The sequence below is a fragment of the Syngnathus acus genome, unplaced genomic scaffold, assembly GCF_901709675.1.
Source record: "Syngnathus acus unplaced genomic scaffold, fSynAcu1.2, whole genome shotgun sequence".
In the NCBI taxonomy this organism is placed as follows: domain Eukaryota; kingdom Metazoa; phylum Chordata; class Actinopteri; order Syngnathiformes; family Syngnathidae; genus Syngnathus; species Syngnathus acus.
In genome coordinates this window covers 1-27,742 of record NW_023590226.1, presented here as the reverse complement: position 1 = coordinate 27,742, position 27,742 = coordinate 1, and the positions used below count along the sequence as shown (strand labels likewise).

The window sequence follows — 27,742 nt, the reverse complement described above, 5'->3', positions numbered from 1 at the left end:
AACCCGAAATGGCTCTGAGGCAACGACTTAAATAAAGAGACTACCAATTCAAGTTACGGTTGCATGTATCAACTGATGCTAATGCCACATACTGACCCCTGTGAATTCCCCAAATGTGGGAATCTCGACTCCATAATTTCTGCTAGTGGGGGATTGCGTTCTTTCTGTTTAAAACAAAACTTTTGCGCAGTAGTACGCACACGGAGTTTAGGTCTACAGTGCTGTGACACACTGAACGCTTTTGAGTAGTGATGGACACATGAGGCTTCCTTGGTGTAACTGCCGAAGTCGAAGCAGTTGTGTCTTTCGCCGCTGGGCGGAGCTGTTGTGGCTCTGGCGAAGCTTCAAGTTTTGCATGGTGTGCAAATTATTTTTGTGTGAATTTATTTTTGTTCCTTGTTATTTGTATATAGTTTGTAGCACTGTCTTGTTGATATTAAGTTGCGATAGAAACCGGTGGTAAGTTAGACTTCGAGGGCACTTCCTGTTTCCGGGAAAGAAGCGGGAAGGTGACGTGATGCAACAGCGCAATAGTTAAGGGCCGACCTAGGATGCGTCATCGCGAAGCTACTAAGTCAAAACAGTAAAGTACCCGGTTGTTCACTGGCAGGCCAAAATATGTGTTGTCACCAGTTCTACGGTGTGGCTGTGATGTCAATGAATTAAGATCACAGTAAACATCTGTAACAAAGAACTCTCGTCTCTTTAGTGAAGAAACTGGCACACTTGGGATTTGAGGCTTTCCCACCAAACGGTTTGCAAATAGGTTCATTTCTCGAGGCTTCAGGTGCACACAACCCCTCCTGCTGGTCAAAAGGAGTAATTTATTCCATTAATGAGAATTACATTCACCTTTATATTTTGCTTCATGCAGCCTGATCAAAATGAATAAAACTTCTCTCTGTATGTGCATTCACGTGTAACATTGAAGGAGGTGGACGTGTGTTTCAATATGTAAATAAATACCATCATTGTCTATTAAGAAACTAAAAGTTGATGGAGCACATTTTGTCTTGAAGGGCTGCTGTGTTTTAACAAGGAAAGACTGATGTGCTTATGGATGAAGATGACTTGTACTTGTGATTGTGCTTGTGAACAGTAAAGGTTCAAGATTCAAGAATTTTTATTTGCCATGTTTGAGCGTGCCAAACAAGGAATTTGACTTCGGTACATCACAGCCTCTGTTCAACATTTTGGTAACTAACAACACTCAGGACGTGTGAAAAATGACAAATATTCTCCCAGGAGGGCAACGAAAAACTCAAAACTCCAACTAGGGCAAATGAGAAACCTTGAGAAGAGACCACAGATGGGAGGGTCCCTCTTCCAGGATGACCAGGCTGCAATGGATGCAGAGAGGACACAGTACAAATAGTGTAGACAATTCAAAAAAAGGTGTGGAGAGCGGGATGTTATTGCACAGCAATGACTCTGAGACTCTAAGAGTGGTGTGAGTTCATCAGAGCAACAACCTGGGGGAAGAAGCTGTCTCTGTGTCTGCTGGTTTGGGCGTACAGAGCTCTATAACGCCGTCCGGAGGGGAGTAGTTCAAACAGACTGCAATCTGGGTGAGAAGGGTCTATAGAGATGTTACTTGCACGTTTCCTGGTCCTGGACAGGTACAAGTCTTGGATAGATGGGAGGTTGATTCCAATGATCTTTTCTGCAGTCCTGACTGTCTGTTGCAGTCTGTGCTTGTCTTGTTAGGAGGCCGATCCAAACCAGACAGTGATGGAGGTGCAGAGGACAGACTGGATGACGGCAGTGTAGAAGGTCTTCCCGCAGCAGGTTGAACTTCTTGAGCTGTCTCGGGAAGTACAGCCTCTGCTGGGCCTTCTTCCGGACAGAGTCTATGTGGCCGGTCCATTTCAGGTCCCGAGAGATTGTGGTTCCCAGGAACTTGAAGGTGTCTGTGGAGAGAATAGTATTACTGCGGATAGTGAGGGGTGAAAGTGGTGAAGGGTCTCGCCTGAAGTCCACTGTCATCTCCACGGTCTTGAGCGGGTTCAGCTCCAGGTGGTTTTGGCTGCTCGTGGACCAGCCGCTCCACCTCCTGTCTGTACGCAGTCTCGTCACCGTCCCGGATCAGTCCGATGAGAGTGGTGTCGTCCGCATACTTCAGGAGCTTCACAGGAGAGTCACCTGAGGAGAAATTGTTGGTGTAGAGAGAGAAGAGCAGTGGGGAGAGGACGCACCCCTGAGGGGCGCCAGTATTGGTGGTCCGGGTGTCGGATGTGATGCTCCCCAGCCTCACACTGTTGGCCAGGAAGCTGGTGATCCACTGACAGGTGGAGGCAGGCACCGCGAGCTGGATGAGCTTCTGTTGGAGGATGCCAGGAGCGATGGTGTTGAACGCCGAGCTGAAGTCCACAAACAGGATCCTGGCGTACGTTCCTGGGGTGTGCAGGTGGTGCAGGATGTAGTGCAGTCCCATGTTGACCGCATCATCCACCGACCTGTTTGCCCGGTAGGCAAACTGGAGGGGGTCAAGCAGGGGGCCCGTGACATCCTTCAGGTGGTTCAACACTAACCTCTCCAAAGATTTCATGACCACAGATGTCAGAGCGACAGGTCTATAGTCATTCAAACCTGTGATGGCGGGCTTCTTGGCCACCGGAACGATGGTGGAGCTCTTGAAGCACGAGGGCACCTCACACAGCTCAAGGGAACGGTTGAAGATCCGTGCAAAGGTGGGTGCCAGCTGTTCAGCACAGACTTTCAAGCAGGACGGTGACATGGCGTCTGGGCCCAGTGCCTTCCTGATCTTTGGTCTCCGGAACATCTGCCGCACTTCCTCCTCGCGGATCTGGAGTGCGGGCGCGGCCTCTGCAAGAGAAAGAGTAGGTGACAACGGTGATGGAGGTGTGGACAGAGCGGTTGTGGGGGGAGGTGAGTATGTTGATTGTGCTGCAGGAGGTCCTGTAGTGTGGGAGGACCAATCAAACCTACAGTAGAACCTGTTTAGCTGGTTTGCAAGCCTTGGGCTCTCCACAGGACAGGGGGTTCGTTTCTTGAAGCCGTGATGCTCTGCAGACCTTTCCACACTGTTGAGGGATCAGGATTGGCAGAGAGGTGTCTCTCCAGGCTCTCCCCGTAACACTTGCTGGCTTTCCTGACCTCTCGGTTCAGTGTGTTTCTGGTCTGCTTGAACAGGTCCCGGTCGCCGCTCCTGTAGGCCTCCTCCTTGATTAAAGATTAAAGTCCCAATGATCGTCACACACACACCTGGGTGTGGTGAAATTTGTCCTCTGCATTTAACCCATCCCCGTGTGATTTTAATCCATCCCCTGGGGGAGAGGGGAGCAGTGAGCAGCAGCGGTGCCGCGCTCGGGAATCAGTTGGTGATCTTGACTTTGCGCAGCCTCCTGAGGTTCGGTGTAAACCAAGGTTTGTCGTTCTTGTACATGCAGAAGGTCTTGGTCTCCACACACAGATCCTCACAAAAACTGATGTATGATGTGACAGTGTCGGTGAGTTCATGCAGGTCTGAAGTTGCAGCTTCAAAAACTCCCCAATCGGTGCAGACAAAGCAGGCTTGGAGGTCCTGCCTAGACTCCACTGTCCACTTCCTCACAGTCCTCACCACAGGCTTAGAAGTCTTTAATTTCTGCCTGTAGGCCGGGATCAGATGAACTAGACAGTGGTCTGAGAGTCCTAAAGCTGCACGAGCCACAGAGTGGTGTGCATCCTTAATTACGGTGTAGCAGTGGCCCAGTGTCTGTGCCCCTCTGGTGGGACACGTTATGTGCTGTCTGTATTTGGGGAGTTCGTGTGCGAGGTTCGCCCAGTTAAAATCACCCAGAACAATGATTTGTGAATTTGGTAGAGGTTTCTCCATGTCTGTCACCTGGTCAGCCAGCATCTACGTGGCTTCACTCGCATGTGTGTGTGGCGGAATGTAAGCAGCCGCCATGACGATCGAGGAGAACTCCCATGGTGAATAGAACGGCCGGCAGTTTATGAAAAGTGTTTCTAGGAGAGCGCTGCAAGACTCTTTCGACACCGTGACATCAGTACACCAACGTTCATTAATACAGAAACAGATACCACCTCCCTTTGATTTTCCGGTGAGCTCCGCGCTGCGATCTGCACGCATTAGCCGAAACCCAGCTAACTCCACGGCGTGGTGGGGGGTGCGTCCGTCAAGCCACGTCGCAACGAAGCACAGCGCGGCGGATCTGCTCAAGTCCATGTTCCTTGAAGTGAGGAGCAGGAGTGCTTGTGCAATTGAGGGGGGTGGTTATTGGTTTTTATTCAAAAACAATATTTTTTGCCAAATTACAATAGACTGTCATGTGCCCATTCAAATGGGTACCACCAGAAATTAAACTGCATTGATAAACGAGGGCTTAAATGTGATTGTCTGTCTGCACTCGGCATTATTTCTCTGTTTATGTTCACATACGTATATGTCGGTATAAATTAGGTGAATGTATGACTGTTGCACGGAATATGATATAGGCGGCTATCCGTTGCGATACTGATATTTTCACAGAGAAAGAATGCTCCGCTTTCGCAGAGCATAAAAAAAAATTGAGATAGACTCTTATTGTTCCTCCCCACGGAAATCTTTAGTAAAAGGCGAAAGATTTATTCGATCTGAAGAGAAAAAAGTGTGATCTGATAATCTGGGTGAAAACGGGCCACCCCACTGCTGGTCTCACCAAATTCACAGGCGGTCTCACACTCAAATTGCAGCAACCATTCCTTCTAAAACAAACAATAGACGTTCATAGATTTACTATACTTAGAACAGGGGTCTCAAACTCCAGTCCTCGGGGGCCGCATTCCTACATGTTTTCCAAGTTTCCCTCGTTAAACACACCTGATTCAATTATCAGGCTCCTGCAGAACGTGAGGATGAACTGCTCATTTGAATCGGGTGTGTTTAACGCGGGAAACTTGGAAAACATGTAGGAATGCGGCCCCCGAGGACTGGAGTTTGAGACCCCTGACTTAGAAGGACTCAACCTAAATAGAAGGTTTAAACGAGTATTTTGTGTTCATTAATGTCTTTTTTACTTCAAACATTGTTGGTGCACAGGATTGTAGGTACCTGGTCGAACACTGACGGCGCTCATTCTTTCAAACAGCGTCACCTATTGATTGGGCGTCTATTTTGAGTATTGAAGGTAAAAACAGTTGTATGTCTCTGTACGTGTACTTTTGGTATGAGAGAACGGGAAATGATCCCATCTCTGTGTTTTATTTGAAAACGTGTGATTTCATAACTTTATTCAACACAAATCGGGAAACTAAATACGATCGAAATTTCTCAAATGATTTCTCAAATTTCAGAAGTGCTCTATATCTCTCGTGTCGCAAATAATTGAGGCTTTTGTCGTTGCTGGCGTGGTTTGGAGTGTAATTCATCTCCACTGCGATGGTGGCGTTCGATATTTGACATTTGAATATAAATCTGTCATTTTACTTTAGGAAGTAAAAGTTGTTTTCTAGAAATCCATACTTTTGATGTATGAGGAACAACAATCAGGCGCATTCTTCAAAAAGACAGACCTACAGCCGACAAAAAGGTTTTGATACGTTCATATCATGTAACGAGTCAGGAACGTGGTAATTACATATTATTTTGCATTGACTAATTTGGTTAATACAGTTTAGCAAGCAAATGCACAGTTCCAGAGTACAGTTAATAACATGCTCAAAAGCGTTCAGTGTGTCACAGCACCGCAGACCTAAACTCCATGTGCGTACTACTGCGCGTGATTTTTGCTGTTCGTTGAAAGACCAGGGGAGAGCGCGAACGCAGTCCACCACTGTTGTGTTTATACGGAGTAGAGATGAACGCTAATGCAACTTCTTTATTCAGCAACTTTCTATTTTCTCCCCACTCATGTCTCACATAGCAGTACAATGCCCCTGGCGCACCACAGAGCCCCCAACTGTCAACATTATGCGAGACCTCCAATAACACACTATATCAGGGGTGGCCAACCAGTCAGAGACCAAGAGCCACATTTTTTACTGTGTCATCGCAAAGAGCCACATCATACACATGAGCACACATGAACACCCCCCCCCCACACACACACACGCACACACACACACACACACACACACACACACACACACACACACATACACGCACACACCCCTCTGCTCAGCCAAATTTATTGTGTGACATTATTATGTCACGCACCAACATGATAATGACAAATTGACTCCTACAGTACTAAAACCACAGACCAAAGACCACATTTTCAACAATGAACATTGTGTGCATTGTCTCACACAGACAAACTCTCAGTTCAACAAATTCCACAAACAAAAACATACGTTTTTTCACTTACTATGTGTGGCGGGACAGACTATTCGTTTTAGTTTGTCGTTTTCAGGAGACAAGATTTCAATAACGTCACTGAGGCATATTTTAACGAACTCCACTTCATTGTATGGCTTTTTAGCCCGTGCAATGTTCCAAGCCAGTTGAAACAATGCAAGTGTGACAGTCTCTGAGTGCTTCGTAATTTTTTTGAAAAACTGTACCTATTTTTATCCCAGACTTCTCAAAGTCTCCAAACTTGTGCTTGCGAAATTCAGTCCCTTTTGCAAAGTCCTTATCGATATTGGCATGAAGTGAGCTGAAGTGGCGCTGACCATTTGAAGCTTTTAAATGCGCCAATGATGTCCGACATATCAGGCAGAATGGCTTGCCATAGCGTTCAACAAAAAACAACTTTAAGCTTTTCTGGACCTAATGGGCCCCCGTAGTCACAGTCGCCATTCATTAAAAAGCCAGCAAAATCAATCGCTCTGTTTGTCCCTCCTCCTTTGCGGGATTTCACCTCACGCGCATGCGCGTTTGACCAAAATACCATATTGAACTCAAGCGAAGCAAATACGCACGAAAAATAAACACAAATGTTGATATGAACGTAAAAGAGCCGCATGAAACCAGCCAAAGAGCCGCATGCGGCTCGCGAGCCGCGGGTTGGCCACCGCTGCACTATATAATATTATAGTTTCAACATACGATAATACCACATCTCCCTGTTTCCAGAGATCATAGGGTAGACTGCCTTTGTTTCATCAGACCTTAGAGGATTATTCTGCCTCTTGTGTAGAAAGGTCTGTTCCTAACCTTTGCCAAGGTCTTTCAGGGCACCCTGATGGCATGAGTGACTCTTTTGGGTTGTGTCGCTCTTGTATGCATGTCCTGCAGTTCAGTATTATTTCGTTCACTTGCTGGCTGAGTCCCGGCCACCACACAGATTGACGTGCACGTGCTTTACATTTCACGACACCTAAGTGTCCTTCGTGTAATTTGAATAGCACGTCGTTCCTCATTGCAGAAGGTATTACCAGTCGTGTGTCCTTTAGCAGTAAGCCATCTTTCACTGTTAATGTAGCTCGCTCCGGCCAGTAGTTTTTCAGCGCTGGTTCCTGTTTTGCATGTGCTGGCCATCCTTCCATGCACATGGTCATGACACGCGAGCAGACACTGTCGGCTTTCAATTGCTCTTTCAGGTTTTCTGTATATGATGAGCTGACAGGTAGACTCTCAGTGACACAGTCTGTTAGAGTGGTGCTCACTCTAACTTATTTTTGCAAGAACCACACGGGAGACAGTATGCCCTTTTTAAGCATTTGCAAATGGAGAACCATTCGTCGCTGTGCGTACAGCGATGATCGAATGAGGTCTGGCTCAGGCCTCTTGCAAGAGCATATTTATTAAGAACAAGCAGGGTGGGGGTGACATTGGACATGTTTGGTGGTCACCTCAGCAACTGGTTAATCAGTGCGGAGGGTCCCAGCTCATTGTTTTACAAGGTCGTGGAAACAGAAACTAGTGGAGCATTTTAGATGACTAACTAAGCAAGAATGTTTCCACACCATTTGGAAAGTTTCAACAACTGAATGGTTAAACTTTTCAGAGTCAAGGAAAGGTTTAAACAAAGTTAATAATTCTAGTCTACATTCCAACATAATCATACGATCAAGATAATCTGTAAACCCTAACAGTCCACAAATATGTTTGTGCTCTCCATCAGCTCCTGGTCATCAGTGGACATGCGTAATTTTACAGGTGCACGTGAAAGTGTGTCTGCCGTCCAAAGCGACTTTCCTGGTACGTGCACGATGGAGTATGAGTAGCGCATCAGCCTCATCCTGAAACCCTGGATTCTCTGTGGCAAAAGATCCAGTGCTTGGGCTCCGAGCAGGCTGAGAAGGGGTTTATGGTCGGTCTCCAGGCAAAACTCCTTTCCGATGAGGAAATCCCGAAACCGTTCACAGGCCCATGTGAGGCCCATGTGAGGCCCAGAGCCTCCTTCTCCACCTGTGCGTATCGTTGCTCAGTTGGAGTGAGTGACCGTGATGCGTAAGCCACAGGCTTCCATCCTTCCCCCATTTCTGGAGAATTACGCCCCCCAACCCATACGATGATGCATCAGCAGATACTTTGGTGTCTCTGCCCGGGTCATACATAGCCAGCACCGGAGGAGAGGACAGAGCTTTCTTTCGGTCTTCAAACGCTGCTGCCTGGTCCACGTCCCAGACCCAGCAGTTTTTCTTTGAGAAGAGGTCACGGAGCGGTTTATCTTTTTCAGCTAGCTGGGGAATAAACCTTCCCAGCTGGTTGACCATGCCGAGAAAACTCCTTAATTCACTCACATGTGTGGGCTCTGTCATGTCTGTGGTGGCATCTGTCTTTTTTGGGTCAGGGCGGATGCCTGCGGCTGTGATGATATGGCCCAGGAAGACTACTTCGCTCTTGGAGATTTCACACTTGTCCACATTCAGTGTGATGCCTGCTTTTTCCAGTCTTTGTAGCACGGCATTAAGTCGAGTGTCATGCTCTTCCTGGCCCCGCCCCCACACCAACAGATCATCGATGTGACAAACCACACCGTTGAGCCCCTCTGTGATCTCCGCCATCCTGCACTGGAAATGCAGAGAACTTGCAGAGAAGAACCAGTGGAAACACAGAGTCATTGTCAGTCTTTTTGTACCTTTAATCAGGATTCTGCTATTGGCTGTAATGAAGATTTGGCACACAAAACGTTTGTATATTCCTGAATTGTTAAAGCAGTGCTTTCAGGCCTCCTCAGTTTAACATTGTTTTAGTGATCAACACACCAAAACATCTGCAACAGAGAAAACTTGGCATTTTTTCTTTTGGTTTTTGATGAACTGTAAACTGACAATGGAGGGGTCTGCAGTCCATCTCGGGCCATGGTAAAGGGGCTGATCGGAAACCAGCTTATGGGGACAAGGACCGGGTGGATGAACTCAATCTGTTCTTCAACAGATTTGATTCCGCCTCCCCCCCACCCCTTCACCTCGATCCGCATCTCATTCTGCCACCTTCGACACTCCAGCCCCCCCCGCCAGCTCCCCCCCCCCCCCGAGTCACTCTTCTGTCTCCACTCCATCACCCCGGTCTTCCGACATCCCCCTCTCCTTTACAGATCTTGAGGTGAGGAGTCACCTCAGAAAGATCAAAGCAGGGAAGACCCCGGGCCCAGACGGCATCTGGCCGAGACTGCTCAGGGACTGTGCGGACCAGCTGAGCGGTGTGGTCAGGTACCTGTTCAACCTGAGCCTGAGCCTGAACAAGGTCCCAGTACTGTGGAAGACCTCCTGCGTGGTCCCTGTACCAAAGGTGCCGTGCCCCAAGGAGCCTAACCACTTCAGGCCTATTGCCTTGACTTCCCACCTGATGAAGACTATGGAGAGGATCATCCTGGGTCACCTGCGTTCCCTAGTGGGAGCGCAGCCTGACTCCCTGAAGTTTGCTTACCGGCCTGGTGTTGGGGTGGACAATGCAGTGATTTATTTACTGCACAGAACACTGCTTCACCTGGAGGACAACAGGAGCACTGGGAGGATCATGTTCTTCGATTTCTCCAGCGCTTTTAACACCATCTAACCGTCACTGCTTAGGGTGAAGATGGAGAAGGCGGGTGTGGACGAGCGCCTGGCTGCATGGACAACGGACTTCCTCACCGACCGGCCGCAGTATTTGAGGTTACATCGATGTGAGTACGACGTGGTGCGCTGCAGCACTGGTGTCCCCCAGGGTACGGTGCTCTCTCCTTTCCTTTTCACCCTGTTCACTTCAGACTTTACCCACGACACCGCTCACTGCCACATCCAGAAGTTCTCCGACGACACGGCCATTGTTGGAAATGTCGCGGAGCGGAATGATCTGGAATATAGGTTGGTCATCAAGGACTTTGTCAGTTGGTGTGAGCTCAACCAGCTTCAGCTGAACACCAGCAAGACGAAGGAGTTGATTGTGAGCTTCGGGAGGACAGCACCCATCTTCACTCCGGTGAATATCCAGGGATCGGACATTGAGGTAGTGGAGAACTACAAATTCCTGGGTGTTCACCTTAACAACAAACTGGACTGGACTGATCACATCCATATCCTGTACAAAAAGGGCCAGAGTTGCCTCCACCTGCTGAGGAGACTGAGGTCCTTCGGTGTGTGCAGGGCTCTCCTCCGGACCTTCTATGACTCTGTGGTGGCCTCGGTCATCATCTACGCTGTGGTCTGCTGGGGTGGGGGCAGTACGGACCGGGACAGGGGGAGACTGAATAAGATGGTCAGAAGAGCGAGCTCTGTTCTGGGCTGTCCCCTGGACTCCGTTGAGGTTGTGGGTGAGAGGAGGACGTTGATTAAGCTTAAATCTATCATGGATAACACCTCTCACCCCCTCCATGAGATTGTGCGGTTCCTAAGCAGCTCCTTTAGCGGCAGACTTTTGCACCCTCGGTGTAGGAAGGAATGGTTCCGCAGGTCCTTCATTCCCTCTGCTGTCAGACTTTACAACATGCATGCCACCTGATAAAATGAATGTGTTTCGTCTCTACTAGCAGCACTTGTGTTTATCCTTGTCTGTTATTTACCCTTTTTTGTAATTCTGGCACTTGTATTCTTGCACTTGTATTATTCTTGCACTCATATGCGCTGCTGTGACAAGGGAATTTCCCCGCTGTGGGATGCATAAAGTTCAATCAATCAATCAAGAGTTGGTTCAGACTGAAGTAAAGTTGTCTATTTCAAAGCACGACACATTAAATTGACTATGAAGGGACTCGAACGCTCAATCGTCTGATCCGAAGTCAGACGCCTTATCCATTAGGCCACATCGCAATGTGAAAGACTCCCTGTTTTAAGTGTGGCCTTGATAAGTCTAAAAATTCAATGGTTCCCAACAAGCAAGGACACCCAATGTGGGGCTTGAACCCACGACCCTGAGATTAAGAGTCTCATGTCCTACCGACTGAGCTAACCAGGCTTTTTGACCTTGGAATTGTTTTACTTTTTCAGTTTTTTTTAATGGTTTAGGGCAAATAGAGGAATGCTTAAACACATCTCTATTGATAAGACTAAAGAACCAAAGGTTCCCAACAAGTGTGGGCTGCCCAATGTGGGGATCAAACCCACGACCCTGAGATTAAGAGTCTCATGCGCTACCGACTGAGCTAACCGGGCTTCTCCTATTAAGAATTGTTTCATTCTTTCACTTTTTTTTAATGGGTTTGGTTCACGAAAACCAGCAGCCACGTTTTAAATCTGGCCCCTGAAACACATTCGTTGATAAGACTAAACATTTAAAGGTTCCCAACAAGTGGCATCTGTCCAATGTTGTCTCTAGTTCAAAACCCCAGCCCGAGTTGGAAACCCTAATTGGAAACCCTTGACCCCAGTTGGAATTCCTAGTTTGAAACCCTACCTCGAGTTGGAACCCTAGTTGGAAACCCTAGCCCTAGTTGGAAACGCTGGCCCTAGTGTGCAATAGAGAAAGCATTTTTTTTTTTGGTTTTTGTCACTTTGTTGCACTGAAAACGGAGATTGGGGGGGAGTCAGCACAACAAAAAAAGAAATCAGAGACCAAAACCCTTTCCGACAGTATACAAGAGTTGGTTCAGACTGAAATAAAGTCATTGATTTCATATGAATTATATTAAAATGACCATGAAGGGACTTGAACCCTCAATCTTCTGATCCAAAGTCAGACACCTTATCCTTTAGGCCACATAGCCATGTGAATGACTGTACCAAGTGAAACTTGGCAACGACTTCTGATGACTGCAGCCTTGTGGCAAGTGTTCACAGTTGTTACAGACATAAATGGCCTGTGGATTAAACAATTTACAGTAAAAGAGAATTGTAATGCAATTGACATATAACCTTGTTAGTGCAAGTGGTCGTGCATCAGTCTCAAAATCTGAAGGTTGTGAGCTCGACCCTCATACAGGGCACTGTTTTCCATAGTCCACAGTAAAATCATTGTCAATTACAGAAGATAGCAGGTTGCTCAGAATAGAATAAAGTATTCTGTCCATGAAGTTGAGTTTGACAGGCCGGTGGTTGAATCAATTTTACAGTAAAATAGCTTGTAAAACCTAACATTCATAGCCTCGTTAGCGCAGGTGGTAGCGTGTCTGTCTCATAATCTGAAGGTTGTGACTTAGACCCTCACACGAGGCACACTTTTATTTAGTTCTAGCTCGAGCCCTAGTTGGAAATCCTCTCCCCAGTTGGAAACCTTAGTTGGACACCCGAACCCGAGTTGGAAACCCTAGTTTGAGAATGCTCAGACAAAAGTAACTTTTTCTTTTGATGTTCAGTTTGATGGAAATGGCCGGTGGTTGAATCAATTTGACAGTAATATAGCATTTTAGGACAGGCACCACATCGGCGCAGGCGGTAGCGTGTCAGTCTCGTAATCTGAAGGTTGTGAGTTTGATCCTCACACCGGGCATGCTTTTTACACAGTCTAGTTCTTGGTGGAAACCCTCATCGTAGTTGGAAATCCTAGCCAAGTTCAGTTTAATGGAAATGGCCTGTGGTTGAATTAGTTTTACAGTAAAAAACAATTGTCAAAATGCAAGTGCATAGCCTCGTTGGCGCAGGTGGTAGAGCGTCAGTCTCATAATCTGAAGGTCGTGAGTTCGACCCTCACACGGGACACGCTTCTATATAGCCCTAACTCTAGCCCCAGTTGGAAACCCACATCCTTGTTGGAAACCCCAGTTGGAAACCCCAGTTGGAAACCCCAGTTGGAAACCCCAGTTGGAAACCCCAGTTGGAAACCTTGGCCCTAGTTTGAAACCACAGTTGGCCTCCCTAACCCTAGGTCAGGATGCGCAACCCAAAATGTTCAAAGAGCCATATTGGCCCAAAAATACAAAAAACATACCTGTCTGGAGCCACAAATATCTAAAACCCTTTTATAATGCAACATCAGAGATGGGGACTCGAGTCACTGTGACTTGGACTCGAGTCGACTCGAGTCGCTGTTTTGATGACTTGTGACTTGAGTTGACAAAAAATGAAAAAACTTGAGACTCGACTTGGAAGTTAAAGACTCGGGACTTGACTTGACTTGAGACACGATGACTTGAATGACTTCAGTGTTATTTAGTTTATGTTTTCAATTTGAATATAAAATTAATAATACATTTGAAAAAAATAATATCGATAACACAGTAGGAGCGCAGGCTGAGAATGGCGTTGTCATGATTGGATCACTACCCTGTCACTCAATCAGTCGTGCCCTGTCTACCTACCGAATGTGTTTATTGGAGAATCATGCCCCTTTATATCAGACATGCGCAAACATGTCAGCGGGAGCGGTACCGCGAGTCAACACCTTCGGCTATCGCAATTACTTTTATGATGGCAAAAGACGGACAGCACAGTGCGTGATATGCAGCAAAAACATTTCGCACAGCCAGACGACAACTTCAAACTTTGTCCGTCATCTGAAGAGCCATTCTGCCAAATAAGTGCTTTTCATTTATCTAAATAGGTGTGTGTATATATAGCTTTAATGCAATGAATATGATGATGAAACTTAATTAAGTAAATATGACTTAATATGGAGCAAGTTAATAAATAAAAACTACAGTTAACTTGACTTGGACTTGACCTATTTAAAGACTTGACTTGGACTTGACTTGACCTATTTAAGGACTTGATTTGACTTGACTTGCCCGAGACAAAAATGACTTGGGACTTACTTGAGACTTGAAGGTTAAGACTTGAGACTTACTTGAGACTTGCACATGTGTGACTTGGTCCCATCTCTGGACATTTGTGTTGTCTCGGACCTGACGTTATAGTCCGGGACATTTTCCTCCACGGTGTCATTTGGGTCCTCTCTTGTGTTGATTTCCTCAACGCATTCGAGTCTTTGCAACTCACTCTCGGGAGCCAGGTGGCACCATTCGTTTATGACGAGCCCACTGTCCTCCATCTCTTGGATGGCATCTTCAATGTCTCGACTGTGTTTCTCATACCTTTCTCTGTTCCTTTTGACAATGGATATGGTAAAGGAGCTATTTCTCTTTAAAGATACAAATACTCTTCTTAATATTAGGACATCCAGGTAGAGAAGACATTTTGACTTTGGCCAAAATGCTGTGACAGATAGATGGACAAAAGATTTTGGATTATGCGAGCCACCTCTCAAAATCAAGTGCATTTGTGTTTAAGGGATATTTACACTGAATAAAATTCATTTTAAAAATAGATAAAACAGATAAAACAACTTTTGTAAACCAATGGTAAATTGCAATTGTAAAATATTAAGAATAAAGTTAGACCAATCGGTCATTAACAGAGTTAAAAGGAAACAGTTAATAGATTATATAGAAGCAGATAAAAAGAAGAAATCTATCATGTATATCAAAACATTCGTAAAAAGAATCAATTCATTGTGTCTCTGTTTCCATGCCCTAAATGAGGTAGGAAGACAAAAAGGAGGCTGAGGACGCCTCAGCTGCCTGCAAAGCTACCAGCTGCCTAAAAAGGGCAGAGGTCAGATCCTCCTCGTCCTCATGAAGGCTGCTGGTGTCTGAGGGTGAACTCGAAAAGCAGTCCAAGGTCACCTCGGCCAACTCCTTAAATAGGCCGGAGGTCAGGTCGTCCTCGTCCTCATGCAAGCTGCTGCTACACAAGGGTGAATCCCAGAAGGAGCTAGTGGACATCTCCAGCTCCTCCAACTCCTTAAATAGGCCGGAGGTCGTCAGGTCGTTCTCATACAGGCTGCCGATGCATGAGGATGAGGACGAAGATGGAGGCAACTCAAAACCCCTACCGATGGTGCAGCCAGGGTCCTCATTAGGCCCTGCCTGCCAAATGCTCGTATCTGGCAAGAAGGGCTGCCTCGGCACCGCCAAGTGGCCAGTCAGGTCCGCTTTGCGTGCCTCAAAGTGGCTGAACGTGACAGAGGGGGGGTGCCGGTGCGGGGATGTCAGGTACACGCACTGCAAACACAAAAACGCCAGTCACTCCCGAGATGAGATTCACTGCGAGTCTTCCATCACTAAACAGAATGCTCAGTTTGGATTGACACGCTCTGTCAGGTGATCAGTTCAAAAAATTCAAAGAAACATTTTCTGAGACGTACCTGTATTATTATTGCCCATCAAAGAAGCATGCGGTTGGACATTATTGGTGCGTTCCGATTTTTTGGTACTGCACCACACTCTCTTTTTCTTTTGACCCTGCACAAAACACAAAATCATGTCATTTCACACAAAAACACTTTTTTTCTTTTTTTTTTATTGTTCCGATGGATTCTAACTCTCATAGTTATCTCGACAGGACCAATCCGGGTGCAAGCTGGCATGGATCTGGTTGAGCCAATCCGATTCATTAAAGTACTTTTCCTGCTCGTCCTGCGTGAGCGACTTCCACTGTGGATTTAATGAGAAAGTGTCAAAAAAAAACATGCGCGCGTGAATGCGTGCGCATCGTACTTACCATCTGCCCCAAGATTTTATTAACGGATGCGCTGTCTGTACGCTCTCCGCTTGAATTTTCAAGTTGAGCTTTGACAAAAGGCCGCTGCTCCTTCATAAATAACATAAACGCATTCGGTGGTTTTTTGATATACGGCTTGGAAGGAGTCTGGGGTTCTTTTGTCCAGCTGGAAAATCAAAAGCACAAGCAAACGCATGTCACCATCGTGTGGGCATTCAAAGGAATACATTTTGCAGAAACTGAGGATTTACCGTGCATTTTGGGGTGTTGGTGGTAAGATCGGAGTGAGCAGGTAACGTCCTGGTGGTCGTATGTTATTGGACAAGTGTCCAAGGCTACAGAAAAATACGAACGTTAGACTGCAGAAATGTTGACGATAGAAACATGATATGATATACAGTTGTTACTTACATCACTCGATCAGGCAGGTGGCACCAAGGTTCCACCAAATGTGCATCCAGAATCTGCAAAAAAAGTTATTAATTGTTTTATGAGAAACATGTAACTATTCCATTTTTCATGTTCTCGTGCATGATTCTCCTCAAAATCCAGAGTTTGCATGAGTTGTTCATACTTTAATCTTCATTCAAATCTGGCTGCAATTCCTCATTAAACATCTGGAACACTAAATTAAACATTTTAGTTTTCAGTTGAGTTTTTCCGTCCCGAATTGTAATTGTGTCTTCAAGTTTGTGCATGTTCCAATAAGTTTCAGAAAAGTTATTTATGCGAAAACGTTTCTTTATTGAAGTTATTTGGGTCTAAAACTTTTCCCTACCTGTTTTTGACGGTTTTGCATCATCTTTAAATCGGCGTTGGTTAATTTTTGTGCGTCTGATCGATGAGTTCCTGACTTCCGAAATGATGTCTATCCGTTATGATCGGCGTTATCATTGAGGCATACTTAAAAAAATTTTTTTTAAAAAAGGCCTCCTGGCTGAGTGTGATCGTTTTGAAGTTGTCACGCCAGTGGTCCAGCCGCGTGGGATCGTACACGCACAGAGGTTTGGATTGTCTCACAGGAGGGAGCTGAAAGAAATCTCCAACAGCAAGAACAGACATGCCACCAAAAGGTAAATTAATTCCTTTGATTTGTTTCAACCTGGCATTCACGTAGGCAAAGAGGTCTTTTGACACCATGGAAATCTCATCGATGATGAGTATTTCGGCGATCGACAGCTCGGCTCTGACTTCGTCCAGTTTATTGCCCAGGCCGTGGTACGGGCAGTGGCGTAGCCAAGCCGGGGCGAGCCGGGGCGGCGCCCCGGTTAGGACTCCCTGCGCCCCGGTTGAAAAAAATCGAGCTTTTTCGATTCTTCATTTTCATGCCGTTTTTTTCTTTCGGTCTTGCGCGAATGTGCTTGCGCTATTCTATGTGCGCGATGTTATCCATTCACCGTTTGCCTCCCGGACCCGGATGTTGTTTAGCGATCAGCGAACGGCGTGGGTGATGTTCGATTTTTTTTCTCCTACATGAAGATGAATAAAAAGCGAATTACCGATTTCTTTGGTGTACCTAAAGAAAAAAATTGTCAGGAAGAGGATGATGCTTCTCGCTCTAGCTGTAGCATTGGTAGAGTTCCTGAAAGTCGACTCGGGAGCGACTCAGTCAGAGTCGAGCAGTGCCAGTGTCACAATCACTATCGAGAATGGTTCTGCATGCACGAGTGGCAGTGCAACGCCAACTGGTACAACTAGTGCTACTGCTGCTGATGAGACCGCTGGTTCTCCTGCTGCTCTTGATGGTGATCCTGCTCCTGATCGGCATGCAACTCTTACTCAGCAAAAAATGGGTAGGTTATATACTATATAGCCTGTGAGCATGGCCTAATTTAGTTGTTGAATAAAACTAATTTAATAATTAGTAGCCTAATTATTCAAATTATTATTAGCCTATATCAAATTATATTAGGCCTAATTTAGGCCTAATATTAATAAATTATTTGGGGCCTACTGGTTTAATAGATAAGTAATAAATTATTACTTCTACCTGTACCAGTACTATCATTCTGACTGCCAATGTATGTGCTTTTTGACTGGTTATAGATGAGATTTTGTTTTTATCCTTTTTATTTTTTGCATATTCATTTTCATATCCAGCTTTAAATTTTTTAAAAGTAACTCCACATTCATATTTTATTTCATAGATATGATTAGAAATAACTACATCAGAAACTAATCTGGTTATTTGTTTTCTTTTGCCAGTAGCTGCGCCATCAGATATTTCATCTGCTCCAGAGAATGGACCAGCACAGCCAAAACTGCAGAAGTTCCCAAGGACACTCTTCTCCAAAGAAGGAGCAAAGAGAAAGGACTACAGAGCCTTCAATCCTGCGTGGTACAAGTGTTATCCCTGGATAGAATACTCTGTGGAGGCCAACAAATGTACTGTTTTCACTGCCGGGCACTGGACAAGCACAATCGCCAGGAGATTGAGGAAAACAGAAGATATGTGACTTACATTGTAAACACAATTGTGTTTCTTGGACGCCAAGGACTCGCTCTGAGAGGGTCTGACGAAAGCTCAGGTTCTTTTCAGAGGGGGAATTTTCTAGAGTTGGTCGATTACACTTCCAAGCTCAGTCCAGAGTTTGCTTCGCTCAAGAAGAAAATGAGACGCAATGCCACCTACCTCTCACCTGAGATCCAGAATGAGCTCATCACACTGATAGGCAATCATCTCCTGGATGAAATCTCTGATGAACTAAGCAAAGTTAAATACTTCTGTCTGTCTGTCAGCAGATGAGACTAAAGACACATCGCACCAGGAGCAGCTTTGTGTCACACTACGCTACCTAAAGGATGGCAATGTGGTTGAACGGTTTGTGGGATTTCATCCTTTGGAGCAGCTGAATGCAAGATTCATGGCTGAGAAGATAACCAAAGTGGTCAGCAAAGTCGTTCCTATGGACAAATGCGTTGCCCAGGTCTATGATGGTGCTGCAGTGATGAAGGGACAAAAGAATGGAGTAAATGCTATCATCAGCCAGGACTATCCGAAGGCATTGTACTTGCACTGCCAGAGCCATGTGCTGAATTTGTGCTTGGTGGGCACGGTGTCTTCTGTTCAAGAAGCAGAAGGTTTCTTTTGTGTTTTGAAAACCTTATATGCATTTGTTACTTCATCTGCTGTCCATCCCAAGTTTGTTTCTGTGCAGGAGCAGATGAAATCTCCAAAAGAACAGGTGAAGCACCTTAAGTCATGGCCTGACACAAGGTGGTTTTGCAGAATTTCTGCAATTCGTGCTGTGCATGGCACTTATGCCTTCATTCTGGAGACATTGAATTGGTTTGCTGATGAAGAGGTGAATGCTGAGCGTCGTTTGAAGGCAACTGCCCTCAATAATAATAATAATAATAATAATAATAAATTATATTTATAACGCACTTTATATTCGGGGGAATCTCAAAGTGCTACATGGCAGATAAAAAACTAGAAAACAAGGACAAGTATAAAACAACTGGACGACAACCAAGATATGAGAGAAACTACGGAAATGCTAAGGTAAAGAGGTGAGTTTTAAGTCCAGTTTTGAAAGAGTCAGTGGATTGGGGTGCTCTTAGGTGGTCGGGGAGGGAGTTCCACAGTGTAGGCTGTATGGCAGAAGGCCCGGTCGCCCATGGTGCGCAGCTTGGTTTTCGGATCCTCAGGCACCAGGTTGCTCATTTTGAATTTTTGTTGATGCTTCATGTAATGCTCAAACTCTTTTCCATTACTGAATCTTTGACATTGTGTTTGCAAGCCAAGTCTCTGCATGCAAAGGCAAGCATTGATCTCATTGAATCAACTATTGCAGAATTGGAGTTGTTATCTCAAGATGACTGGTTTGATGAAATTTTTGAGCAGTGTCTGACTCTAGCTGGAAAATATGAGTTCCCTGTCACTCTGAGGTCAGGAGAGAGAAGGAAGGCCAAGTTACCTGAGAAGTTCTCTGACTCTGTTGTCACCCACAAGGTGCCTGATAGGAGAACTGATGCCATGTCTGCTCCTGATGCTAAAGTTCTTGCTAAGCGTGTTTGCTCAGATGTTGTGAGCATGATGGTGGGAGAAATGAAGTCCCGCTTCAGCAACAAAACCTTGCAATTCCTGAGGGGATTTGGAGCTCTAGAGCCCATGATCATGAGGGAAGGAGTGCTCATTGAGAATGATCAGTTTCTGAATTCAGATGATCTCTTGGTCATAACTGAATTCTATGGGCTTTGTTCCCAGAGTGATTTCCTGGCTGAGGCAAGAGTTACACGCAGAGTCATCATGAAAAGATGGCATGAAGCTTCCAAGACTGAATTTTCAATTGACAGTGTGATGTCTATTAGCACTGATCTTGGCGAGATTTTTCCTTACATTCTTTCACTTTATGAACTTGCTTTGACAATTGGGTGCAGCAGTGCCTCTTGCGAGAGGTCTTTCTCTGCTATGAAGCGAGTAAAGAGCTACTTGAGGTCTTCAATGACTGAAGAGAGGCTGCATGCTCTATCTGTCATCAACATTGAGAATCAGCTGCCTATTGATGCTAATGCAATTGTTTTGAAATTCGCAGCCAATGATGGAAACAGGCGACTCCTGTTGTATTAAGCTTTACAGTTAAATATGATACAGTTGCTTTCTTCTACAGTTCCATTCTGTTTTTTATTTCGTGGTATTCTTGTAACTTTTTCTTATAGCAAGTTCTATTCTGTTCAGGTGTTTTTCATGTTTTCTGTTCCTTTACAAAAAGTTATTGGTATAGCTTGATTTTTATTAGCATGACTTGACTGAATTCAGAAACTGATCATTCTAATCAGCACTCCTTCCCTCATAGTAGTGACTGTGTTTTCTTAGCATGTATATTACTAAATCAACCCAAGGTGGACTATATTTTTGGCTCATATATTTTTCATATTCATTATAGCAGTGTATTTGTTATTCATTGTAGTTATTGAAGTAAAATACTGAATCTCAGTATGAATCTCTCTTATGTTGCCTGGATTTCATTATGCTATACCACTCCCAATATGAATGGATATTGTAACTGCTGATCTATGTTTAATAAACAAGGTTGTACTTCTAAGAAATTCCAAGTTATTACTGATTACTGAGTTGATTTATTACCCTGGAACTATATGTTAAAAATATAAGGTTTTTTTACATTGAAACATCTGGTTGTGGGGCCTGTGGGCGCGCGCCCCTACTGGAAAAATTCCTGGCTACGCCACTGGGTACGGGGGTTTGAGACTTGTAAAATATGTCTGATGTACTTAAACCTGACACAAAGATTGACATAGGGGTGACCTGTTTGGGCCTAGTAAAGGTTACCTAGAAGTTAGTTCCTTTAAATTAACTTTTGTTAAACTGGTAAAAGGGGGGGTGACTGGTTGATCTCGTCAACCTCTATTGCAGTTCCAGACTTTCACCAGAAGATGGTGCCAAAGTCAAATTTATCAGACATAGTAAATTAATAGTTTGAGTTATTGACTAAATGAACATGTTCTGAGTGACACAGCAACACACAATTTTGGATTATTTAATATTATTTTGTTTTGCTATAATATACTTTGAAACAGTTTGAGTATTTTAATCTGCTAACGAGGAGAACCCATGATCATAGTTATGGTCAGGGACGTGCGGTCAGAGGAGGCAAGGCACGCCTCCCCTGCCGTCATGAAAATGGGAAAAACAAATTCAATTGTTCTTATTATAAAGTCATTTTCCTTTTAATTTCAATAATTTTGTATCATTTTGAACCAAAATCGCTGCATTTTTATAGTTATTTTAAAACCGAAGACGATTTGCTCGGAGGACCCAACGTCCTGTCGCCTCCTCTGAGGATTGCGTAATTACACGGCTGCCTATGTTGACAGGCAATGCGGTTAGACAGAACTGCTCTCTGTCTTCATGTCGCTGTTTAAGTGTTCAAACACTGTGGCTATATTAATTAATTTTCGTAGTTAGGATGGTTTATATAATATCTTGTGTTGTCATCTGTCTGTAACGTCGTGTTTCTTTAGATCAGGGGTCACCAAACTTTCTTAAACCGAGAGCTACTTCCTGGGTACTGATTGAGGCAAAGGGCTACCAGTTTGACACACACTTCTAAAATAGCCAATTTGCTCAATTTGGCTTTCACTATGTGTTTTTATTGTCATTTCCAGTTCACATGTAAGTGTGATTTTAACAAGAATAGCAAAAATACAGTCAAACCTTGGTTTTTGACCACAATCCGTTCCAGAAGGCGGTTCGAGAAGCGAATCGGTTGAATTCCGAATCTATATTTCCCATTACAAATAATGGATTTTTTTAATCCGTTTCAAGACAAAAAACCCCGCCTTTTCTAAGCATTTTTTCATTTGCGCATATTTGGTGATAGCGCAACTGCAGCGCACCGCCGAACGCGCAACCGTAGCGCGTCGCCCACTGCGCAACTGCACCGCGCTGGTCGCATTATTGTGACAGAGCCGTCGCTGAAATTTAGAAATAATTTTAAAGTCCTGATGTACTTTCCAAAATTTAAGTAGACCCAAGTGCGCAGGGAGCTTAATTTTGTCCGATCGCGCAACTGCAGCGCACCGCCGAACGTGCTACCGTAGCACGTCGCCTACCGCGCAACTGCACTGCGCTGGTCGCATTGTTGTGACAGAGCCGTCGCTGAAATTTAGAAAATATTTTTAAAATCCTGATATACTTTCCAAAATTTAAGTGGACAACAGTGCACAGGGAGCTTAATTTGGTCCGACCGCGCAACCGCAGCGCGCCGGGCGCTCACTGTCGCATTGCTTTAAGTGCGTCTTTGTGTTTTAGGATGGCTTTACTGCTCCCACTTGCTTTCTTTGGCGGCATGATTAGGGGTTGATACAATCCTCAAAGTAACGAAAATACAATAACAAGGGAGTCAGTCGGCATCCGGGCCGCGCGGTCGGGTTTTCTCGGGTCCTCCCGGCTCATCTCGCGAGGTTCGACCTCCGAATTTTGTTCGACAACCGAAGCAAAAAATCTTGAATTTTTGTTCGAATTCCGATTTGTTCGAGAACCGGGACGTTCGAAAACCGAGGTTTGACTGTAAAATAAATAAATGCAGCTCACTGACGAGTGCCGCGATATGAGCTAATTTTAGAATAGTCCTGCGGGCGACTCATGCGGTCCTCACGGGCGACCTGGTGCCCGCGGGCACCGTGTTGGTGACCCCAGCCATGAAGGCTATTTTGTGTGTTTTGGGGTGTTCTTTGGTATTGAGGGGGGCTGGTTGGCCGCGTTTACTTTTTTCCTTTTTCTTGTTGCTTTGCTTTGATGGCTTTTAACTTTCACACTTAAAGGCTTTTTTTGTGCCGCCGTTGTGTGGCAGCCTTATAGGAGCCTATTGAGTTGCTTTCATGTCATGTGTGTGTCTTTTATATATCTTTTATATGGTATGAATAATGCTGGGGCCTGAATTTCCCCACCCTTGGGATTAAAGGGAATGTGCTTTCGCCAGTTTGCAAACATATTTTATTAAGGCGGCGCTAGACTTATATCATATCATATAATTTTCAGTAGTAATGTACTCGTGTGGTCACATAATAAGTGGAAAGGAATGTGCAGGCAACTGCATGAACTTATTTCTACAAAGTATTGTGGAACAGGATGTCCAGACAGGGAGGACATCTTACAAGGACATCTCGAGAGGAACGCGAATAACAACTCGTCTTGGTGGTCCAGACCCAACCGCCCACAACTGAGACCAGACACCTGCGCTGAGCAGCGGAAAAACACCCAAACGAGGAGGAGATGACCATCGACTAATCACCACACAATATTTTGCATGCTTGAATATTCATATTGTGTTTCCTTAAAACTGGGCAACCCGGAAGAATGTATTGTCTTTGATGGTCACGAAGGCACAAGAGTTTTTTGGTGTTAAGGACCCGAGACCCAGGCGCCTGTATTGAAAAAAAAAAGATTAAAGTCCCAATGATCGTCACACACACACCTGGGTGTGGTGAAATTTGTCCTCTGCATTTAACCCATCCCCGTGTGATTTTAATCCATCCCCTGGGGGAGAGGGGAGCAGTGAGCAGCAGCGGTGCCGCGCTCGGGAATCAGTTGGTGATCTAACCCCCCAATTCCAACCCTTAATGCTGAGTGCCAAGCAGGAGGCAATGGGTCCCATTTTATAGTCTTTGGTATGACCCTGCCGGGGTTTGAAACCACAACCTTCCAGTCTCAGGCGGACACTCTACCACTAGGCCACTGAGTATTAGCCTATGGCTTTGTCAGGATTAAACAATTGGTAATTCGGCCTAATTGATTTATTGGTCTTCTCTTTGACAGAACAAACTCGCAAAAATTGTTAGGTGTACCGGTGTGTGGATTAGGACATAACGACTCATGTGTTAAGTGTTGATCGTAATTTGGAGTCAGATCAATAGCTAAAATCCGTAGCCTAACAGGATCAATAAAGTTTCAATCAATCAATCAACCATCCGTGTCACTCCAAATTATTAAATTCATTGAAATCGTCATCCTCTGTGTCACGTGCGTTCGCGTCGCGCCGGAAGTGACGTCATGCAGCCTGATAACTGGCCCAAAAACCAACCTTCTGAGGATGCAGCCTGTGAATTTGGTCACAGCTAGTGACGCCTTTTTTGCATCAGTTCTCTTGCTAGCAATGAGGCTTCAACACCTACCGCTAATCAAAAATTCAAACACAGTACTATCAAGCAAGGTTAGCAGATGTAGCTGTCTGTCAGACCCTAGTGGGAATTTAACTCACACCCTCTGATTTATAATTCTAGTGCTCTTATCACTAAGCTACGTGGCCTTGCTTGGCAAAACTGTGTCAACCTTTTAGAAGATGAACCAAAAGAAACTCTTGCAATGTACTTAACCAGGACTCTAGGCCAGTGATTTTCAACCAGTGTGCACACATTTGTGTGCCATGAGAAACTATAAAATTTCCCTTCACGTCCCCAAAGAGTACAAACAACTCATCACACAACTGCTCGTCACCAGTACCATGGACAAGATACGTGTACACCCTCAACTATTATAAATTCAACTTGCACAGCAAACATTAAGTATGTTATTAGGGTTCAGTGAGGAAAGAAACTCAAAACCCCTTGGTGACTAGACCAGTACCCTAACTACTGAGCTACAAGGCCTGCTCTATGGCTGTTACTAATAAACTATAAACTAGTCATGTACAATATTGCGAAATTTAATCAGATTGTGTCACAAATCACAGGCACGTTTAAACTACCATGCAACTAATTTGCGAGCAATCAAGCAAGATACCTGAGCCAAGTTTGAGAACCAGTTAGTGTGCTCGAACCTCTAGCTGTTGAAGGCGCTGGTCTTGGAAAGCAGGATCGAGTCCTGATTTGATTCTCCTTTAGGTACAAGTTTGAATGTGACAACAGCCGGGAACAGCCATGCCTACGAGCAAAAAGGACAAGGTGTGTCCCTTTCATCAAAAAGATGTGGCCAAAGAGTCCTGTCAGAAGGGACATTTAAAAACACATGCAAGAACACACACAGGTGAGAAATGTTTTTCCTGCTCAGTTTGTGGCCAAAGAACAGTCACTTAAAATAAACACAAGAACACACACAGGTGAGAAATCTTAGTCCTTCTCAGTTCCTGGCCCAAGATTGTTAGGGTTGACAAATTACAGTGGAGCCTCGGTTTTCAAACGTCCCGGTTCTCGAACAATCAGTATTCGAACAAAAAATTCGAGATTTTTTTGCTTCGGATGTCGAACGAAATTCGGTTGGTCGAACCTCGCGAGATGAGCCGAGAAGACCCGCATGCCAACTGACATCCGTTCGTTATTACATTCTCGTTACTCTGAGGATTGCATCAACTCTAATCATGCCTCCAAAGGAAGCAAGTGGGAGCAGTAAAGCCATCCTAAAACACAAAGACGCTACTAAAGCAATGCGACAGTGAGCGCCCGGCGCGCTGCGGTTGCCCGATCGGACAAAATTAAGCTCCCTGCGCACTGAGGTCCACTTAAATTTTGGAGAGTCCATTAGGACTTTAAAAATATTTTCTAAGTTTTAGCGACGGCTCTGTCGCAATAATGCAACCAGCCGCTGTGCAGTTGCGCGGTCGGCGGCGCGCTACGGTTCCGTGTTTGGCGGTGCGCTGCAGTTGCGCGATCGGACAAAATTAAGCTCCCTGCGCATGAGGTCCACTTAAATTTTGGAAAATACATCAGGACTTTAAAAATATTTTCTAAATTTCAGCGACGGCTCTGTCACAATAATGCGACCAGCACGGTGCAGTTGCGCGTTCGGCGCTGCGCTGCAGTTGCGCAATTGGACAAAAATGCGCAAATGGAAAAAATGGTTAAAAAAGGCGGTTTTTTTTGCTTGGAATGGATACATTTTTTTTCCATTATTTGTAAAGGGAAAACATTATTCGGAATTCGAACGATTCACTTGGAACAGCCTTCTTGAACGGATTGTGGTCGAAAACCGAGGCTCCACTGTTCTTGATTGTATGATTATGTTGGAATGTAGACTATATTGATTAACCAGTTGCTGAGGGGAACAAACTCCCCTCCTGCCCTGTTTTCTCTCAATAAATATGTCCTTATATGTTCAGAGTTTCTGAATAGATATTTGAAAGAGTAATATGGGAAATGACTTTAAAATATATGTAGTCTCCGCTCAGCTCCATCGCCATTTAAAGAATGCCAGTTTCAAGGCTGATTCGTGTGTCACATGACGTGCGTTCGCGTCGCACCGGATCATGTCATGCAGCCTGATAATTGGCAAAAAAAAGACTTTCTGAGGATGCAGCTTGTGAATTTAGACACAGCGAGTGAATCTTTTTTTGCAAGACCAGTTCTCTTGCTAGCAATGAGGCTTTAACACCTACCTAATCAAAATTCAAACACACTACAACCAAGCAGGGTTAACAGATGTAGCTGTCTGTCAGACCCTAGTGGGAATTTAACTCACATCCTCTGAGTTACAATTCTAGTGCTCTTATGACTGAGCTACGCGGCCTTGCTTGGCAAACTGTGTCAACCTTTTAGAAGATTGACCAAGAGAAACGCTTGAAAATGTAGTCTAAACAGGACTGTAAGCCAGTGATTCTCATCCAGTGTGGACACATTTGTGTGCCGTGAGAATTATAAAATTTCCCTCAAAGACAATAACAACTCATCACACAACTGCTGGTCACCAGTACCATGGACAAGATATGTGGAATTACACCCTCAACTCTTATAAATCGAGCTTGCGCAGTAAATGCTTAGTATACAATCAGGCCTCAGTGAGAATGAACTCACGACCCCTGGTTTACAAGACCAGTGCTCTAACCACTGAGCTACAAGGCCTGTTCTACTGTGAAACTATAAACTATTCAACTACAATATTACAAAGTGGAAATCAGGATGTCACCACGTTTGCCTCCCATGCTACTATTCTGCGAGCAAGCAAGGCTAGATAGCTTGGCCAAGTTTGAGAATCAGTTAGCGTGCCCGAACCTCTGGTTGAAGCTGGTGGTTGAAGCTGGTGGTTGAAGCGCTGGTTTTTATGTACAAGTTTGAAGTGACAACAGCCAGGAACAGCCATGATTAATGAGAAACAGGAGGCCGAGCCAGAGCAACTTTGATAAAAGAGGAGGGGAAAGAGAAGGAAGAAGAGGATATCTACAGTATGCCCTCAACTTGTCTCTCGTTGAAAAGTATAGATGAGGGTCAACGTGAGGTGAGCAAAGGGGCGGAGCCTGCAAGAAGCAGCTCTCGTCAACACATGACAACAGAAGATATGGAGCCCACCGTGGAGAATCGCAAGCAGAACCTCTTAGCTCCAACATCAGATTGTGATGACATGTTGTCACATGCTTCTGACGCTGCAGATGATGAGTCAGAAGTTGATATTTTATACCAAACACCTGGAAATGTTCTCAGTGTTGGAAAATGTTTGCTCATAGAGGAGTTTGAAACTACACCTAAGAATACACACAGGAGGGAAACATTTTTCCAAAGATTCTCTCAGAAGAGGCACTTAACAAGTCACATGAGAACCCAGACT

At 44.9% G+C, this 27,742-nt stretch overlaps 1 protein-coding gene, 1 long non-coding RNA gene and 4 other non-coding genes across 6 annotated transcripts; 3 read left to right on the top strand and 3 right to left on the bottom strand.

Annotated features, from left to right (window-relative positions):
• Window positions 1–4,066: 4,066 nt before the first annotated feature.
• On the top strand, window positions 4,067–6,696 carry LOC119118963. Its single transcript, XR_005097031.1, has 3 exons — window positions 4,067–4,141; window positions 5,335–5,340; window positions 6,681–6,696. It is a non-coding gene; the product is annotated as an uncharacterized LOC119118963 (long non-coding RNA).
• Window positions 4,504–4,617, bottom strand: LOC119118976. Its single transcript, XR_005097042.1, has one exon. It is a non-coding gene; the product is annotated as a U5 spliceosomal RNA (small nuclear RNA).
• A 5,248-nt stretch (window positions 6,697–11,944) lies between the features above and the next one.
• Window positions 11,945–12,017, bottom strand: trnaq-uug. Its single transcript has one exon. It is a non-coding gene; the product is annotated as a tRNA-Gln (tRNA).
• Window positions 12,018–12,875: 858 nt separating this feature from the next.
• Window positions 12,876–12,948, top strand: trnam-cau. Its single transcript has one exon. It is a non-coding gene; the product is annotated as a tRNA-Met (tRNA).
• A 5,182-nt stretch (window positions 12,949–18,130) lies between these two features.
• LOC119118965 (zinc finger MYM-type protein 1-like) lies at window positions 18,131–20,681 on the top strand. The gene is made up of 4 exons (XM_037245636.1): window positions 18,131–18,419; window positions 18,487–18,828; window positions 19,773–19,879; window positions 19,958–20,681. The coding sequence occupies exons 1-4, from the start codon at window positions 18,131–18,133 to the stop codon at window positions 20,318–20,320; spliced, it is 1,101 nt and encodes a 366-aa protein (XP_037101531.1). The 3' UTR covers window positions 20,321–20,681.
• A 6,289-nt stretch (window positions 20,682–26,970) lies between these two features.
• trnat-ugu lies at window positions 26,971–27,042 on the bottom strand. Its single transcript has one exon. It is a non-coding gene; the product is annotated as a tRNA-Thr (tRNA).
• Between the last annotated feature and the right edge of the window lie 700 nt (window positions 27,043–27,742).